The sequence below is a fragment of the Heterodontus francisci genome, chromosome 11 (genome assembly GCF_036365525.1).
Source record: "Heterodontus francisci isolate sHetFra1 chromosome 11, sHetFra1.hap1, whole genome shotgun sequence".
Lineage (NCBI taxonomy): Eukaryota > Metazoa > Chordata > Chondrichthyes > Heterodontiformes > Heterodontidae > Heterodontus > Heterodontus francisci.
Window position 1 is genome coordinate 83,993,663 of NC_090381.1, and position 19,472 is coordinate 84,013,134.

The 19,472-nt window shown below is 41.6% G+C and overlaps 2 protein-coding genes across 6 annotated transcripts in view; both read left to right on the plus strand.

The window, feature by feature from the left end:
• rnpepl1 (arginyl aminopeptidase like 1) overlaps positions 1-6,705 on the plus strand; it is a 67,991-nt gene extending 61,286 nt beyond the window's left edge. For 2 of the 3 annotated variants that reach the window (XM_068042356.1, XM_068042357.1), the window contains exons 10-11: positions 2,836-2,978; positions 3,706-6,705. In XM_068042356.1, coding sequence (XP_067898457.1) covers positions 2,836-2,978; positions 3,706-3,942 — 380 coding nt within the window. In that variant the 3' untranslated portion in view covers positions 3,943-6,705. Of the gene's footprint in view, positions 1-2,835; positions 2,979-3,665 lie in introns of all 3 variants that reach the window. The other variant, XM_068042358.1, reaches the window with a different exon arrangement.
• A 6,536-nt stretch (positions 6,706-13,241) lies between these two features.
• capn10 (calpain 10) overlaps positions 13,242-19,472 on the plus strand; it is a 66,026-nt gene continuing 59,795 nt past the window's right edge. The window contains exon 1 of one of the 3 annotated variants that reach the window (XM_068042359.1): positions 13,242-13,558. The gene's annotated coding sequence lies outside the window, so the exon portion shown is untranslated. The remainder of the gene's footprint in view (positions 13,559-19,472) is intronic. The other 2 variants (XM_068042362.1, XM_068042361.1) reach the window with 2 other exon arrangements.

Here is a 19,472-nt window from a genome sequence, read left to right on the forward strand (position 1 = left end):
AATTTCCCAGAGAACTTGCGAGGCTTTGCCATAAATGTTGCTGTTAATTGTATGTTTAATTATTATCAATAATTATTACTGTATACTTAATTTTTGTGAACATCAACAATAAACGTGTTGAACTCTATGATTTTACGGAGTCACATAAACTTACAAGGAAGAACACCAATCCTGTAACAGTTACTGTTGCTCATTTGCCCAATGGGTTTTGGGGTCGCTGGGTGATGGCTGATCCTGACCATTGTGGAGGTAATCTTAGCAAGTAAACACTCTTCAATATGTGGACATCAACCAGCAAATTTTAGTTACTGTAAAAATTACTGTGATAATACTAAGAAAATAAAAAGTAACTTGCATGTTAAAGATAGTGTTAAATAAAAGATGGTGTTAAATTTTTGAAAAATGAAGATTTGTGCTTGGTTGGTTTCTAAGCATTCCTTTATTTGTTGGGGTCAGGCTGAGAGAGAATTCAAGGTGAATCCATTCCTGAGCAAAGCGCTATTGCTATGATTTTCTTTCTAGACAAATCACTGTACTTTCTGGAGTAGAAATTGATCCAAGATATAAATTACAGATTAAAGCCAAGTCTTTGAATAGCAAGGGCATTGGTTTGGAGCAGAAAAATTGAAGTCAAATTTCCATATAATCTTATATGGAATTATTCCTATATGGCATAACCTTCACTGTATCGTAAGCTCGGTATAAGATGGTCATTCCTAGATATCATATTAATTGAGCAGAATAGGGTGAGAACAATCTCCCTGTGCTCGTTCAGAAAGTTATTGGGTAGAATAGTAGAACATTGTGCAAAAAATAAAAACAGTTGAAGTTTGGCACTGAACTACAGGTTATCCAGAGACAGGGAGCTGTCATTATTGTAGTTGGAGCAGGAAAAGAAAAGCATGACAATTTTTTAAGATATTGATTTATTGGCCATTGTTTTAAGTGCAAAGATGCCATTCATTCATTTTCACTTTCCTTTTGTGTTTCCAGTTATTGAGCCTGAAGCTTGCTACTGATTGTATGTAATCCTTAAAAGTTGTTCTGATACAGCAGAACCCTCGCTTTGTTTTAGATTAGTTTGAGATGTGAGCATCATTGGCAAGGCCAGCATTTGCTGCCCATCCCTAATTGTCCCGGAGACGGTTGTGGTGAGTCTCCTTCTTGTACTGTTGCAATCCATGTCGTGCAGGTATTCAATTAGGGCTGTTCGGAAGGGAGTGGGGGTTTTGACCCAGCAACAGTGAAGGAACGGCGATTATAGTTCCAAATCAGGATGGTGTGTGGCTTGAAGGATAACTTACAGGTGATGGTGTTCCCATGCGTCTGCTTCCCTTGTGGTAGAGGTTGCGGGTTTGGAAGGTGCTCTCAAAGGAGGCTTGGTGAGTTGCTGCAGTGATCTTGTAAATGGTACACACAGTAGGGCGGCACAGTGGCGCAGTGGTTAGCACCGCAGCCTCACAGCTCCAGCGACCCGGGTTCAATTCTGGGTACTGCCTGTGTGGAGTTTGCAAGTTCTCCCTGTGTCTGCGTGGGTTTCCTCCGGGTGCTCTGGTTTCCTCCCACATGCCAAAGACTTGCAGGTTGATAGGTAAATTGGCCATTAGCAATTGCCCCTAGTATATGTAGGTGGTAGGGAAATATAGGGACAGGTGGGGATGTGGTAGGAATATGGAATTAGAGTAGGATTAGTATAAATGGGTGGTTGATGGTCGGCAAAGACTCGGTGGGCCGAAGGGCCTGTTTCAGTGCTGTATCTCTTTAAAAAAAAAACTAAAACTGATGGCACTGTGCACTGGTGGTGGAGGGAATGAATGTTTAAGGTGGCAGATGGATGCCAATCAAGCAGGCTACTTTGTCCTGGATGGTGTTGCGTTTCTTGAGTGTTGTTGGAGCTGCCTTCATCCTGGAGAGTATTCGATCACATTCCTGATTTATAGATGGTGGACAGGCTTAGTGAGTCAGAATGTGAGTTACTCGCTGCAGATTCCCAGCCTTTAACCTGCTCATGTAGCCACGGTATTTATTTGGCCAGTCCAGTTAAGTTTCTGGTCAATGGTAACACCACCACCTCCACCCCACCCCTACTGCAGGATGTTTATGGTTGAGGATTCAGCCACAGTAATGCTGTTGAATATGAAGGGGAGATGGTTAGATTCTCTCTTGTTTGAGATGGTCATTGCCCGGCACTTGTATGACGCAAATGGTATTTACCACTTACCAGCCCAAACCTGAATGTTGTGCAGGTCTTGCTGCATGTAAGCATGGATTGCTTTGGTATCTGAGGAGTTGCAAATGGTATTGAACACTGCAATCATCAGCAAACATCTCTACTTCAGAAATAAAAGCAAAATACTGCAGATTCTGGAAATCTGAAATAAAGACAGAAAATGCTGGAAATACTCAGCAGGTCTGGCAGCATTTGTGGAGAGAGAAACAGAGTTAACGTTTCAGGTCTGTGACCCTTCATCAGAGCAAACAGACTTCAGAAAGAGATCAACTAAACTATGTTACAGTTCCACCAGGGCACAGTTCTGATGAAAGGGCACAGACCTGAAATGTTAACTCTGTTTCTCTCTCCACAGATGATGCCAAACCTGCTGACTATTTCCAGCACTTTCTGTTTTTTATCTCTGCTTCAGACCTTATTTTGGAGGGAAGGTCGTTGATGAAGCATCTGAAGGTGCTTGGGCATAGGACAGTACTATGAGGAACTCCTGCAGCGATGTCGTGGGGCTGAGATGTTTGTTCCATTAATATTTTGCTTAATCATATAATTTGAAATGTCTGAAATCATGTTGTTTAATGTCTAGGTTCCATTTTTTATCTTGTCAGAAGCCATGATGAAACTGTCGAAGAGTTACTCTGCGCTGCTCGACTCAATGAATGCTGAAATAAGAATTAGATGGTTACAGATTGTAGTCAGAAATAACTATTTACCAGATTTCTACAAAGTACGACGATTCCTGGAAAACCATGTAAGATGCTTAAAACGCTTGACATTGTTAGATTGGCTGACTGGGTGTGAAGGTGAACCAAATAAAATAATTATCCACTAATTAAAACTATTGAAAGTGCTTATGACTAGTTTATAAAGTACTTTTGAAAAACATTTAGATCAACAACAGTGGTGTTTATCTATATGGTAGGCTGCATAGCAAGTAGTTCTCGAGCTCTAGCTGCTTACAATGTCGAGTTTTGGAACTGAGTGGGAGGTAGGGGAGTTTAGGAAGGGACTTCCAGACTGTGAAGCCTACGCGGTTGAAGGCATCCCTGTCAATAATTTGCCTCAATTCAGCCCAATGTTGCACAAAAGGCCTTCAACTCTGGCCTTATGTATGTCACCTGCTCTTTGTCCCAATATCAGTGGCTGTGTCTTCAGCCATTTAGGACCCATGCTCTATAATTCCTATCCTAAACTGCTTGGTCTCTCCACCAGCCTCTCCTTTAAGAGCCTCCTTAAAACCTACCTCAGGGTCCACTGAAAATCTTTGTGCCTTTTTACAGAATTCAACAAATTAAATTTTGGACAATGAAAGAGAAAGCATGTTAAAGTTCTAAAATTTATTTTGTGAGCTGCTTTTGTACCCAAAGGGAAAAGCCTTTTTCTAATCTGTTCCTAATATGTCCTATTTATTGTCTTTATTTTGTATTTAATTTAACAGCCAAGAAGCCCTCTAACTCCGCACATTGCATCTCTTCCAGACCTCACGAATGTACACTGGTCCTTTGTATGAGGATCTGTGTGCTGGAACCATGAAGGCCATTGCCATGGAGACCTTTTACCTGACTCAGAACAGACTGCATGTGAACTTGAGGAGAGCAATCCAACAGATTTTTGCACACAGTGCTAACCCTGCTGCTGTTATGACACTGCTTGAAGATAAATCATCAGATACGTCAAACCCCATCTCACTCAGGGATGTGAATGTCTCCGCATAGTTGAGCAATCCATGACCTTATAGGATGGATCTAACTAAATATCTGAGGTCCCTTATATGAGAACCTAACAGCTCCATAAACTGAAATGTTTCCAGTTGTGACATTTTAATTTAATCAAAATTCCAGGATTTATGCTGGTTACCTTAAGGACCTCTTCCAGGGTATGGAGAAGCCTAAACCAGCATTCCAAAAATGTTTCTTACAAGATAGTATTTCATGCAACAATTGGCCATATAGTTATAACAGTAATCTTGTCACTGTTGAGTGTTTGACACACACATGGGACATGTAGATTTTAAGATGATAGTTTGAGGATGATTCTTTGTTAGTCCAGGCACTCTAAATCTTCAATGAGCAGAACAGCTTGAAATAAAAGACAGCCTCTGGTAAGGTAGCTACTACAGTGCAGAACCTATGGGTGCTGAAGAGGTAATCAGCGAATGACCTGCTAACGAATAGTTGGTTCTAGTGAAATGATTAGTACCATATTGGTTAGTTCTGATGAGTTATTTACACAATGTCTATTGGTTATGATGTATTGCTCAATGCAACAGGAATTATCGAGGACAGAATCGGTTCTGATGAGTACATCACAAAGCGTGTGAATTCTGATTTTGCCAAAGCAGGAGGATTAATTAGTAGAGCCTCTTATTTCAAGTTACATGGTACAAGTTTGCTCAGCTCAAATGTTTTTTTTTCAATTCAGATTTGATTTGTAACTTAGCAAGCTTTGTTTAGCAGTAATGTATTACTCAATGCAAGGTCTTTATGTGCATTAGTTGGTATAAAGTATGTTGTTTGTTCCTGTGAAAGGTTTCACCAGTAACAAGTTGAGATTAAATTCATTATACATATTTCAGGAGGCAAGAGTCCACACTGGGATGCAAACTGAAGGATAGAGATGTGAAGCTAATGAATTAAATGCTTTACATCTGGGTTGTTTGAGTATTTTCTGTTAACCCCTTTGCATTTTGTCCGAACATTATTTAAGATGAGTTTTCTTTTGCCTTTATGTTGTACTATGAATAGAAATGTGTGTTTATTGTGTTATTATTTTCTGGTATTCCACTTCACATTCTTGCAGAATATGATTTTAACAAAAGAATTATTGGAAAGAATGTTTTTGAGAAAGTAAGTGAGCTCCTGAATTCTTAGAGTTCATTTTCTTGCACTCCTTTGAAAATAAAAACTGTAATAGAATTAAGCACTTGATTATTTTATCCAAATTAGTCAACTGTTTTGCTAGTGTGTAATATAAAAAAGTATCATCAGAATGATAGTTTTTTTTTAAATGAACATTATCTGTAATGTTCCAATGAGTCATTTTTAGTGTTAATCCATAGGACAAGCCTTCATTTTAAATTGATCCTTGTGCAGTGGAGTCCAAGATATTGCATCTCTAATCCAAGAACCATTCTCTTTCTGTTTCAAGTGTAACTATTTTGGCAAACTTAGTGGGTTGGTAGGCGCATCTGAGTATTTAGTTGTTTTTCTGTGCTGGAGCAGGATATTATAGAGCTGGGTTGGGATGTATTAAAGTTCAACATTGGTTGTTGCTTCCACTGTCTGCTAGTTTAGGTGCCTGGTTGTGGTTCAGAGGTAAGGTAGGATATTCTGCAGTTGGTAATGATTAGTGCTGGCCTAATGTTGCGGTTTTGACTGTTGCCAACAATTTCTGCTCATTTAGGTGCCTGCTTGTAGTTCCACAGATTGGGGAGAATGCCTCTGGTACTCATCTTGATGGGTAAATGCTCTGCCATGGCTGTAAATGTTGGAATTAGCAAATACACACTTAAGCATAATCCAGGTGATGAAGAAGACATTGAGAGACTTGTAGCTACTATGTCAACACTGGAAACATGTCAGCAAAAAGTCCAATTATTCTGATAAAATTTTGTACTTTTTCCCACTTTTTGTTTGTTTCATAAGTGTGTGCAAAAGAATGAATTTAGGGGCCAAAAACTGTGTTATGGATTTGCACAAAAACTTGTATGCAAGTGTCTAACTGGCCGTATCTTTCTCAGGAGGTGCAGCTAGTGGTGCCTTTCTCATCAGTATTCTACTGATTTATAGTCCATAAGCTTCTGTTCCTTTTTAACAGAAGCCTCATAATACCATGTTTAGCAAAAGGAAAGAAAACACTTCCTCAGAAAATATATTGTTAATTGTTTACAAAAAAAATTCTGTAAGTCAAAACTATTTTATAATGTCCAAATAATACAATTATCTTAGCAACACAAAATGGTTTAACTTTGTTTTTTTTTAAGAACCACAATGTTTTGCATGGTGTCAAAGTATCATTAAGATAAATATATTTTCCTGATACCGAAGAAGCTATTTATCAGACATCTTGTGTGGAATTTGTAGTTTTCTGGTTTATATTTTTTATAATGTTCATTGATAACTGATGGAAATTAAAATAAAAATGGAACAGCAGTTCTGATCAGGGGTACACAACCATAACATTCTAACATGTCTTTAGTCTTCTCCGATGCTAACTGATCTGCTGTCTATTTCCAGCATTTTCTGTTTTTATTTCAGATTTCCAGCATTCAATTTTGTCTTTTACTTGTACTGATGAAACTATCTTCTTATTAACCAACTAAAAACATGGAAGCGTTCTTATGTCTGCAAATTCATCAAGCTGAACTGAATTATATGTATCTTTTTGTTTATAAAAAAGGCTGGTGGAAACATTTTATTTAATTTAAGTATTTTGCAAGTACTGATTATGTGAAAAAATATGAATGTATATAAAAATAAACAAGGAAGCCAGATTTGGTGGGTGACTTGGACAATGCCACTATTTCAACAACATAAGAACAGACAGGTTTGTTACATCTATCTGCTTTTTGGAGCATTACTGAGACTGATTAAAGTGTTGGTTTGTGCATGGGGGAGTAAAGTTGTGCAGACTGAAAAGTGATTGTTCAGACTAAGCAGGAACAAAACAAACTACTGGTCTGAAGTTGCTTCATGAGAAAGTGGAAAAAGTCTGCAATTAAAGTTAAGTACTTGAAAAGCGATTACTGGAGAAAATGTGAGTACAGTGGGTTGGTTTTGATTGCATGATCAGAGCTTTAAATTTTTTCATTGGACTTGCACCTGAACTATTTGTTTTGGAAATGAAAGTACTTCAGTAGGAATAAAATATTATGCAATGGATAGTATATCTTAGCAATGGAGACCAGAAGCATATATTGTATGCATTAAATGTGTAAATTCTGTATATTGGGCAATTTAAAATAGATTGAATTTTTAATTTTTATTTTTCGCCTTTGGTGATGTGGATAGATATGTACATACTATTTGTGGACTTATAGACGCTTGAATCTTTTTCCTTATTATGCTCCACATGCCTTATGTTTGGCCCATCATGACCATGTAGAAATGATTAATCCAGAGTCCGGTTGATATTTATAGGTACTGGAGGCATGTGATCTATCAGTCTCACACCGCACAGTCCTGTAGCTCTCATTGTAGTAAGAGGTCTCAAAATATTCTTCACAATTTGTCAATTTCAGTTTAGAAAGCTTCAGCATCACCTTCCTTTCAAGTTTTATTTATCCTCGATTCAATATATTCTGGTATTTTCTCCAAATTTTACACGTTCTGTTGTGCTGCTTCATCCACCAAGAGTCAGTTTTTGAAAGTCAGCATGTAGCTGAAGTTCAACAAGAGGTGCAGATCCTCCAAGTCATAGTACACTGACTGCCACAGGAGGACATTCTATTTGATTATAGGATCAATCCATTTTAAAGATACATTAGGGGTGATTTTTGTGTCTACTTACCTATTTCGACCAGGGAGCGCATTTTGCACTGGAAGCTGTCCATTTTATCATGAGAATTCTGAACTAAAAAGGACGCAGGTCCCCTGCTGACTCCTCCATGTGGCTGCTGTTAATGCCCCACTCATCGGGCTGGACTTTACAGGCCCCTCGACGTCAGGGGTCGTGACGGGGCTGGGAGGGGGGTGCTGCCGGATGATGGCTCCGGGAGAGACCCGCCGCGGGCCTAGACGCCAGGAAGGCCCGGCCCCATATTGCTGGGGGCGGCATGGCCTCATGGCGGCCCCCCCCCCCCACTGCTGTTCGGCGACGGGAGCAGCATTTACACAGTCATAAAAATGCAAATTAATGCATTAAATACATACCCGCTCCCACCATCCATTCCGGTGCCATATTGGTGGCGGCAGCCGGCACTCCTGCCCCTTTGGATCTCCATTCCGGCCACTGGTGGGGAGGTGGGAAGCAGGTAAGTATTTTGGTGCGGGAGTGGGCTCAAGCTAATATGATTGGTGGAGGGGATGGTGGGAAAGGTTAATGATAAAAGGTTGTGAAATTTGGCGGGGGGAAGGTCAAGTATACAAGGTAAGTATTTTGGAGGGGGGGGGCGACAGGGCAAGGAGTGAACTGGTTATTGTGGCGGTGGTGGGAGAGGGGCTAGAAACATTTAATTTTTTTTAAGTAACTGTAAAATGCCTATATCTTTAAATATTTAAACAAAATAGAAGGGCTCAAACCCCTTTAAAAATTGCGTCGGTGCCTATGCAGTGGCGCCGGATGCCATTGCTGGGGTTGGACTGCCCACCCCCTCCACGTCATCGGTGCGGGGGGCGGTTGGCCCCAGCCATTTAAATGAGACTCCGCGCTGAATATCGTGGCAGCTCTGCGACGGACGGATCGCCATTTTTGAAGTTCTCTGCTGAGATCAGCATTTAAAATCCAGCCCATCATCTACCTGAATAGCACTCCAAATGAAAATCACTCTCCCATTGTCTTTTAGGAAAAAGTTTGGTGTGAAAAAGAAATGTCAAAAGATCTATGTAGTTTTGCCATCATTCAATCTCCTGTAAAAAAAAAGATTGTGTATTTCAGCATAATTTATATCATGGGAAGTATAACCAGTTTGTTTCAGTGCAAGTGCGGTTGTGGAGAAAAGACAGGTAAATGTTTATTACTTTCAAATAATTGGACTCTAATTTTAATGTTTCCCATTCTCTCTTTCCTCTAAATAAAAACTATTAGAAATATTCTGCCTGACCTGTGTATTTCCAGCATTTTCTGTTTTTATTTCAGATTTCCAGAATCTACAGTATTTTGCTGCCCTTTCCTTGTCTTTGACTTTTTTAATGCTTCCTTCAATCCTTCCCTCACCTTCCCAGTCTTTCCATGACCTCTCGTGATGTCGAACATGATTTTGCTGATTGTGGAGAGTATATTTAGTTAATCTTTGTATCTACAGTAGATCCTCATTCTCAGTGAATCAGGCCCCTCTGATGACAAAATAGGGTTGGTTGAAGGTTTTTTACAAAATAATTTTATTGCATCACATCGTCCCAGAAGTAGAGACTAAATCCTAATGGTTCTCCATTCCTTGCAAACTCAAGCTGCAAGTTTCTGAAATAAAAACAAAATGCTGGAACCACGCAGCAGGTCTGGAAGCATCTGTGGAGCGAGAAACACAGTTAATGGGCTGAAATTTATACTCTCACCAATGGGGGCGGGCCGCATGTCGCGGAGCCTCGATATTAAGTGCGACGGCTCATTTAAATAGCCGGGGTGAGCTGCCCCCACCCCCTCCCCCGATGATGTGGAGGGGGCAGGCTGTCCGTCACCGGCACTGGTGTCAACTGCCTGTGCCCAGGCGCTGACACCATTTTTAAAGGGCTTCGAGCCCTACTGTTCCGTTTAAATATTGAGACATTTAATAAAAAAATTAAATACATTTATTCTGCCCCTCTCCCACCCCCTCAATGACAATTAAATTAATTACTTGCCCTCCCCCCTGCCAAAACCCCCTTGTCCACCTGACCTTATTCCCCCCACCCCACCAAGTACTTTAAACTATAACCCTTCCCACCATTCCCTTCACCAATGCTATTACTTTGACCCTGCTCCCCCCCGACCCTGCACTGAGAAACTTACCTCCTCCCCCTCCCCCCCCCCACCAGTGTTCTTCCTCTGTTCCTCAGACGGGGATCCGAAGGCATTGGCATGCCAGCCAGTGGTACGAAGATCGTACCGGGACAGACGACTGGATTGTAGGTCTCATTAATTCATTGATTTAATTTAATTTAAATGACGGTCCAGTCGCCTGGTGGGGGTGTGTGTGGAGGGGGGGTGGGGGTGGCGCAACCCAAGGCCTCGCTGCTGTCGGTAATATCAGGCCGGGCCTTCCCAGCTTCTGGGTGCGTTGCAGCCCTCTCTCTCAGGCATTTTCCACCCCACTGCCACGACCCTCAACGTTGGGGGAGGGGGTGGTGGTGGTGTGTAAAATTCAGCCTAATGTTTCATGTCTATGACCTGAAACGGGGGAGGGTGGGAAGAAGAACAAAAGGGCAGGTCTGTGATAGGGTGGAGGGCACAACAGATTAAATAACAAAAGGTCTCATGGTACAAAGCCAAAGGGAGTGGTAATGGAACAAATAGCGTAGCTATGAGAGTCCCTGGGCTTATAGTGAATATTGGTTAATATCAGTATCATATGATATAATTGGTTGACTACACTTCCTCACACCCCGCTTCCTGTAAGGACTGTATTCCATTCTCACGGTTTCACTATCTCCATTGCATCTGTTTGTACGATGCAACCTTCCAAACTAGCACTTCTGATATTTCTTCCTTTTTCCTGATCTGAGGGTTCCCCCCACCCAGCCACCCACTGTGGTTGACGGCCTTTGACCATGTCAATTCTATTTGATGCACTTCTACTCTCACCCCTTCCCCTCCCTCCCAGAACCACAATAGGGTTCCCCTTGCCCTCACTTTCCACCCCACCAGCCTCCGTATTCAATAGATCATCCTGTGCCATTTCTGCCACCTCCAGTAAGATGTCACCACCAAACACATTTTCCTATCCCCTCCCTTTTCAGCAATCCGAAGGGATCATTCCCTCCACAACACCCTGGTCCACTCCTCAGTCACCCGCAACACCCCCTCCCTTTCCAACGGCACCTTTCCATGTAAGTGCAGGAGATGCAATATCTGCCCTTTTACTTCCTCCCTTCTTACTGTCCAAGGTCCCAAACACCCCTTCCAAGTGAAAAAGCAATTTACTAGAAATTCTTTCAATTTAATATACTATATTCGCTGCTCACGATGTGGTCTCCTCTACATTGGGGAGACCAAACTCAGAATGGGTGACTGCTTTGCGGACACTTCTGTTCAGTCCACAAGCATCACCCTGAGTTTCCTGTAATCTTTCATCCCAATTCTCTGCCTTGCTCCCACTCTGACATATCTGGCCTTGGCCTGCAGCAGTGTTCCAGTGAAGCTGAACACAAGCTCGAGGAACAGCCACTGCATCTTTCAATTGGGCACTTTATAGTCTTCTGGACTCAACATTGAGTTCAACAATTTTGGATCATAATATCTGCCCCGATTTTGTTTCATGGCTTTTTTGCTGGTTCTGTTTTTTCTTGTTTCTTTTCTTAATTCCTTGACTTGCATTTGGACAGCTGCAATCCTGCTATTCACATCTCATCCAGACACATCTTTTGTTTATTTGTCCCATTACCACTCCCTTTGGCTTTGCCATGAAACCTTTTGTCATTGAATCTGTCCTGCCCTCCACCATATCACAGATATTCACTTTTGTTCTTCCCATCCTCCACCCCCCACCACCACCACCACCCCCCCCCCCCCCACTTGCTCAAAACCTATTACGTTTCTAACTTTTCTCAGTTGTTATGACTGTGCTTCTATATTTTTTGTTAGGTTTTTTTGAGGACTCATATTTTAGAATTATGGACAATGTTTTATTCGGGAAGACTGGAAAGGATTCCCTGGATTATCTTTTCACTGGGGTCATTGAAAGGACACTGAAAGGACTTGTTTGAAAACAACGTTTACTGGAAGTTACCTGTCTTCAGATAAATAGTCCCTGCTGGGTATTTAACTTGGGTGAGATGTTTACAGGGAAGTGACAGGTCAAGATTTATAGGGGTCAGAGGCTTTACTCTTGAGATGTTGTTTTTGGTTTCGCTTTGGACAGTGTATTGGGGTGTGAACTGTTTTGAAGGCGGTTGGAGAAAACCAGCCAAGAGAGCAGTCACCATCAGTATCCTCTTCCATCTCTTTGAGAACTTCTTGAGAATCAAATGTAAGAAATAGAAAAACTGATGCCGCACTTCTCTTGAAAAGCCTGACAGAAACCCGTGTCGCATTTCTCCTGGAAAGCCTGCCCAACTGATCTTCAACGTCGCCTGAAAAGAACTGTTGTAGAAAGATCCAAGTGACTGCAGTCTACACGTATTTGGGACGCCAAACCAAAAAGGGACAACTGACATCTTTCCATATCTTATCTTTTTTTCCTTTAGAAATTAGCAAGTATTTGGCCAAAGTATTCTTTTGTCTTATTTTTTGTAACAGAGCACAAACAATAAAATCTCGTTTTCTGGTTAACCTGTGTTTGTGTGTGTGCATGTGCGTGTGTGTTTGAGGGGGCTAAGGTAAAAGGGAACTTTCATATTTCACTGTGTTAATGCTTTGCTTCATTATTGATTATGTATTGTTTTATTGTACAGCGAGCTCGCCACTGGTATCAGACCCACCGGCCGTCCATGTCTCCGCTATAAAGACGTCTGCAAACGCGACATGAAATCGTGTGACATTGATCACAAGTCGTGGGAGTCAGTTGCCAGCATTCGCCAGAGCTGGCGGGCAGCCATAAAGACAGGGCTAAATTGTGGCGAGTCGAAGAGACTTAGTAGTTGGCAGGAAAAAAGACAGAGGCGCAAGGGGAGAGCCAACTGTGCAACAGCCCCGACAAACAAATTTCTCTGCAGCACCTGTGGAAGAGCCTGTCACTCCAGAATTGGCCTTTATAGCCACTCCAGGCGCTGCTTCACAAACCACTGACCACCTCCAGGCGCGTATCCATTGTCTCTCGAGATAAGGAGGCCCAAAAGAAAGGAAAGAAAAGATTGTTTTATAATAAACTGATAATGTTTATTAAAGAAACCTGGTTGGTGTATTTTATTCTGGGATAAAGAGTAGGGTATATGATTGACCATATCGCTAACTGGGTAAACATTTCAATATATGTTGTGACCTGTGGAGAAGTGGAACTAGCACAGTCCTAACTAGCACTGTCCTAACACAGTTCTGATGAAAGGTCACAGACCTGAAATGTTAAATTTGTTTCTTTCTCGACTGATGCTGCCAGCCCTGCTGAGTGTTCCCAGCATTTTTCTGTTTTTATTGCAGATTTCTAGCATTCGCATCATTTTACTTTTGTTTCTGAGGTCCACCAACTGAGACGTTATTGTTATCTGGTCTTTATCACATTGCTAATTGTGGGAGCTTGCTGTGCACAAATTGGCTGTCACATTCCCTAAATTACAACAATGTCTGCACTGCATTGGCTGTAAAGCGCTCTATCCCGAGGTGGTGAGAGGCGCTATAGAAATGCGAGTTCGTGCTGCATGAAATCTCCGGACGGTTTCTCATTTTGACAGTGATGTGAGTCTCAGTATTTAGTCATTTGTACACCATTCAAACAGGCGGAGCTGTGAGTCTAGTTGAGGACGACGCACAATGAAACTGGCCTCATTTCTCTAAAAGCAGAATGATGGACTGTCCCTCCTCCCCTCTCGGACTTGGGAGCCTCAGGTAAATCCACTCCTTTTGATAATCTCGCTCGTTTCTTTCTTGTCCTCTTTAGATTACGGGCCCAACTCGGAAATATCCGCCTGCAGCTGTGAGAGCGAGGAGCTCCGGCCCCGAGTCCGCGACGCTCGGCTGAGTCTAAACCCGGCTGGGTGCCGAGCAGAGACGAGTGTCCGCGCTGAGCGAGTCTTTGCCGAAGGGTTTAGCACATTACCCAGCGTGAGCAGTGACAAACACCAGAAGACTAAGAAATCTGCAGAAAAGTGCATGATTCAGTGGCATTAAACAATAGTAAATATACTCAGTATAAATCCAAATCACACCCAGCACATAGCAGCTGCTATTGTCCCAAGAACAAAGACGCTGACTTGGACAATCCTGGAAAGCATGCTTCCGTCAAGAAAGGGCTGATTTTGCACTTTATTGGAATTTCGCTCTGTATGATAAAAGGGTATCTCAGTTACTGCAGCGTAGTGCTGCATATAGTACAAAGGATGGAGCATGTTACAAGGACTAATACATCCAAGGCATAAGAAAGATCAAAAATTGCAGTATTTATAAAATATCTCAATATGTTGATCAGTTACTGACTTGAAAACAATCCATTATTTTTTTAAACATCAGTTGAATTTATTTTGGTCCAGAGATTATTCCATTTTAGCAATCTGTTTTTCTTTGCTCACAGCATTTAATATAGTATGTCAGATAATGGTGGACAATAACTTCCTGTAATCAGATTATAGAGCAACTACTTGTATGGCAATGCAGAGCCAAAGAAGGGGATGTCAGGAGGGGTGACTAAAAGCTTGGACTAAAAGAGAGGTGGATTTTAACGATGGTCTTAAAAGAAGTGGAAGATGGAGACAGGAATAGGGAGGGAAGTAATTCCAAAGCTTGGAGCCTAAACATTCAAAGGTCTGGTGAAGGGAGTGAAGGTCGCACAAGATGCAGAGGATTGCAGAGTTCTTGTTGGGTTCCAGAGCTGAAATGATTGCAGATAGGAAGGGGTGAAGCCACAAAGGAATTTAAACACAAGAATGAGAATTTTAAATTTGAGGAGTTGCGGACTGGGAGCAAGTCAGCAAACATAGCTGTGATGGGTGAGTAGGACTTGATGTGGAATATGATATGGGCAGCAGAAGAGCTGAATTGAATGGAGTGAGTTCAACTCGGTTAGTAAGACATGACTTACCTGTTACAAATCCACGCTGGCTCTCTGTGATCAATTCATATTCAGTCAAGTGCTTAGTTTAGAGGGGGTGTTGAGCAATAGAATTGTACAGCACAGGAGGAGGCCCAATCTCTCCACATAACTGAAGTCCCTCGTCCCTGGTACCATCCTAGTAAATCTGAATATGGAGAAAGGCAGCTAAATGGAGTTGAAGTACAGATCCATCATAGGAACGTAGGACTTAGGAGCAGGAGTAAGCCATTCGGCCCTTCGAGCCTGCTCTGCCATTCGATAAGATCATGGCTGATTTGCTGTGGTCTCAACTCTACTTTCCTGTCTGTTCCTCCCCCCCCCAATAATCCTTGACTCCCTTGTTAATCAAAACTCTGTCTAACTCAGCCTTGAATAAATTCAATGACCCAGCTTCCACTGCTTTCTGGAGAAGAGAATTCCACAGACTAATGACCCTTTGAGAGACAACATTTCACCTCATCTCCATCTTAAAAGGGAGGCCTGTTATTTTTAAACTTATTCCAGTTTCCCCCATAAGAGGAAACATCCTCCCAGTATCCAGTCTACCAAGTCCCCTCAGGATCTTACATGTTTCAATAAGATCACCTCTCATTCTTCTAAACTCCAGTGAGTATAGGCACAACCTGTTCAACCTTTCTTCATAAGATAAGCCCTTCGTCCCCATAACTAGTCGAGTGATCCTTCTCTGAACTGCTTCTGACACAATTATATCCTTTTTCAAATAAGGAGACCACAGTATTCCAGATGTGGTCTCACCAATGTCCTGTCCAGCTGCAGGACATTAAAACTTCTTAATTTTATACTTTATTCCCCTTGCAATAAGTGCCAACATTCCATTTGCCTTCCGAATCACTTGCTGTACCTCCATACTAACTTTTTGTGATTCATGTACCAGGACACCCAGATCCCTCTGTACCACTGAGTTCTGCAATCTCTCTTTATTTAAATAGTATTTTGCTTATCTGTTCCTCCTGTCAAAGTGAACTATGTCAGATTTTCCCACATTGTACTCCATCTGCCAATTTTTTGCCCACACCCTTAACCTATCTATATCCCTTTGGAGACTCTTTACCTCCTCTTACATTCCTTCCTATCTTGGTGTCATCGGCAAATTAAGCTACCATAAATTTGGTCCCTTCAGCCAAGTCATTGATCTAAATTGTAAATAGTTGAGGCTCCAGGACTGATCCCTGTGGCATGCCACTGGTTACAGCTTGCCAACCTGAAAAAGACCCATTTATCCCTTTTAATCTGTATCCCCAGGGCATTAGCCTGGGCCTCTGGATTAATAGTCCAATGACATAACCACGACACCACCGTCTCCCCTCCACAGGAGTATGATGGAATAATCTCCACTTGTCTGGATGACTGCGGCTCCAACAACATTCAGGGAGCTTGACGCCATCCAGGACAAAACAGCTCGCTTCGTCGGCACCCCATCCACCACATTAAACATTCACTGCCTCCACCACCGATGCACAGTGGCTGCAGTATGTATCATCTACAAGATACACTGCAGCAACTCACAAAGCCTCCTTCAACAGCAGCTTTCAAACTAGTGACCTCCTTCACCTAGAAGAACAAGGGCAGGAGACCCATGGGAACACCACCATCTGCAAGTTCCCCTCCAAGCCACACAGTATGACATCATTAAATTGCAGAACAGGTTCGAAGGACTGAATGGCCTACTCCTATTCATATCAATCAGCCCCTCCAGCCTGTTCTGCCTTTCAGTTAGATCATGGCTATTGTGCTGCTTTTCCTTTACTAGTTTGCCTCTGTTGATCTAAAAATAATTTTCTTTGAAGCACATGTATCATGCAAAGCTGGAGAGAGGTTCTTTTGCACTATTTTGTAACTCTAGGAAGACTGAATATGTCGTGCAAAGTGGTAGACCTAAGTACTGGGCAGCTTTTAAACTTACTATTTTTGTTTGTGTAGGTTTAGTTCAATGATTTGACTCTTGAGATTTAGTTGCAATGTATGAGGAATTTACAGTCAGCTGCAAAAAAACCACGGCCCAGCCCAATTTGATAGTGTTATGGAATTTCCATTTATATGGCAAAGCTTGGGAATCTATATTTTAAAAAAACTAAAAAAAAAGATTTCATGGACACTGAAACATCTGGAGATAGCTGAACTTTATGGATGCTTTTTAAAAAACACAAGGTCAACAAGAGGTTCCTGGTTTTGATCAGTAAATAAATACTGGAAACCAGGTGATTTCAAGGAAACCACAGGGTATTTTGACTGAAGAGTTACCCTTTGTTGTGACAAAAGAGAGTTTATGACTTAGCATGAGACTTGCTTGGAAGAGTTAGTTTCACTTTGAACTGTTCAAAGATGCTGTTTTTTGGACCAAAGGCAGGCAGTTGGATTCTGCATATGGACCTGCCAGGAGAGCAGAAGAAAAAACAGACAAGTATTACCTCTCTATAAAGAATCCTGTTCTGGAAAAGCAAAAGCTTGTATGAAGTTGTACTGTTGCTTCCTGCATTTTTGAAGAAACCCTGAATACTTGCAGAAACCTTGCATCTTTAAAAAAAAATACTTTGCATTGCATGTGTGTGAGAACTGTCACCTGTTGCTACACACCTGATGGAAGACCTATGAAGCCTTCCACAGTTGAATTTCTTTGAACGCCTACCCAAACAGACTATTCATCAACCTTGCCTGCAAAAATTCCTCGTGGCAGCCAACTATTTGACTTTGGGACACCTCGCCAAACCAAAGAACTTCTTTCCAGATCATTGCAGTCTTAATTTTTTTTAAATTCCTTTTATTCCTTTGAAACAGCTGTCAACAAAAATCTTGTTTTTCCGGTTAACCGTATTTTGGATGTATGTGCGTGAGGGCTAGGATAACAATACAGGGCTTTAATATTTCAATTAGTGTATATATATTTACTTCATTATTGGTTAAGACTTGTTTTTATAATAAACGGATAATGTTGTTGTTTAGTAAAAGAAACCTGGTTGATGTGATTTATTCTGGGGACAAATAGAGTATTTAATTGGCTGTTTCGGGAAGTGGGAAAATTTATCGATGTGTTTTGACCTGTGGAGAAGTGGGACTGAATTAACAATGCACTCTTCCCGCCTCGGTTGTAAGATATTAATTGGGGACTCTTGTCGGGAATAAATCCAATGCAGATAATGTAATTGTAAGTGGAGTAATAATAATTGAAAGAGGAAAATAAAAGAACCAAGTTACTTCTGTAATAGGGTAAAGTCTACACCACTGGAATGTCTGTAGCAGTTGCTTAAACTTTTCTGGGGAAGGAGAATGTATCCCTCAGTGACTTGCAAATCTTAACTAAGGTTAAACTATAGGATTTGGTAGCACAATTGGGATTGTAATTGAAATCAGATGCCAAAAAAGCAGACATAATTGAAGTAATAGCCCAACATTTAAAATTGAAAGAAAAAGACCACGACAGTAAGTCAGAGGGTAATACAGTTGAATTAGCTAAACTTCAATTACAAGTGAAAAAACTTGAGCAGGAACAAGAAATGGAAAAACTTAGGCTTCAACAGACAACAGAAAAAGCAACAGGAATAGAATTGAAAAAACGTAAGCTTCACCAGAAAAAAGAAAAGGAAATAGAACTGGAAAGATTGTGGCTTGAATTTCAGAGAAAGTGAAAAAGAAGCAAGGGAATTTGAATTAAGAAAGATGAAACTAAGACGAAGGGTGGTCTTGACTCCAGTGGAAATTCTGGTCAGAAAGAATCTGAATCTAGCCCAGGACCCAGCGAAAAGCTGTTTAAATTTATACCAGCTCTCCCTATGTCTGTGGAAAGGGACAGAGAGGCATTTTTCGTTTCTTTTGAAAAGATAGCCGAACAAATGAAATGGCCAATGGAAAGCTGGACACTGCTTATGCAAAGCAGGTTGATGGGCAGAGCTCATGAAGTTTATGCCATACTTTCTGAGGAGGCTTCTGCAGATTAAGAAAAGGCAAAAAGGCTATTCTCGTTACGTATGAGTTAGTCCCTGAAGCTTACCTACAGAAGTTTTGGAACCTCTGGAAATTAGCTGAGCAGACTTGCATAGAATTTGAGAGAGTAAAGCAAATTAATTTTGAACGTTGTATACGGGCACTAAAGATAGAAGCCACGTTTGAGAACCTTAGGGAACTGATTCTCCTGGAAGTATTTAAAAATTCATTCCCTTCAGCAGTGAGAACTCCGGTAGAGAGCCAAAAGGTTTCAAGGTCCAGACAGGCAGTGGAAATCGCTGATAATTTTGAGCTTGTGTATAAGCCCAAACCGCTTGTCCGTCGCCCCCAAAAACCCGAGAAGGATTGAAGGTGGGAGAGTGAAAGGAAGGCAAGTAGCCGGGGATAAGAAGGGACAGCTGGGAATATCCCAGGATCCCCTCAGCAGGCCAGAAAAAAGGGTGCTGAGGGTGGAAGTGAGGTCTACAAGCCGAAGCGTTATCATTGTCACAAGGTGGGACATCATTCAGAATGCTGGAAATTGCAAGGTAAACCCATGGGACTTGTTGCGGTACACAAAGTTAATGCAGAGAAAGGGGCTCTGACTGAGAGTACAGCAGATCAGGCTGCAGCTTTGACGTAGCTGTAAAACCTAATACAAAAACCAATGTGAGTGCAGGGGTTGAGAATAAGATACTTGAAAGTTGTAGGGAATTCTTGTCAAAAGGAAAAGTAACTCCTTATCCCTCAAGAGAGGCTGGCAAACCTATCGTT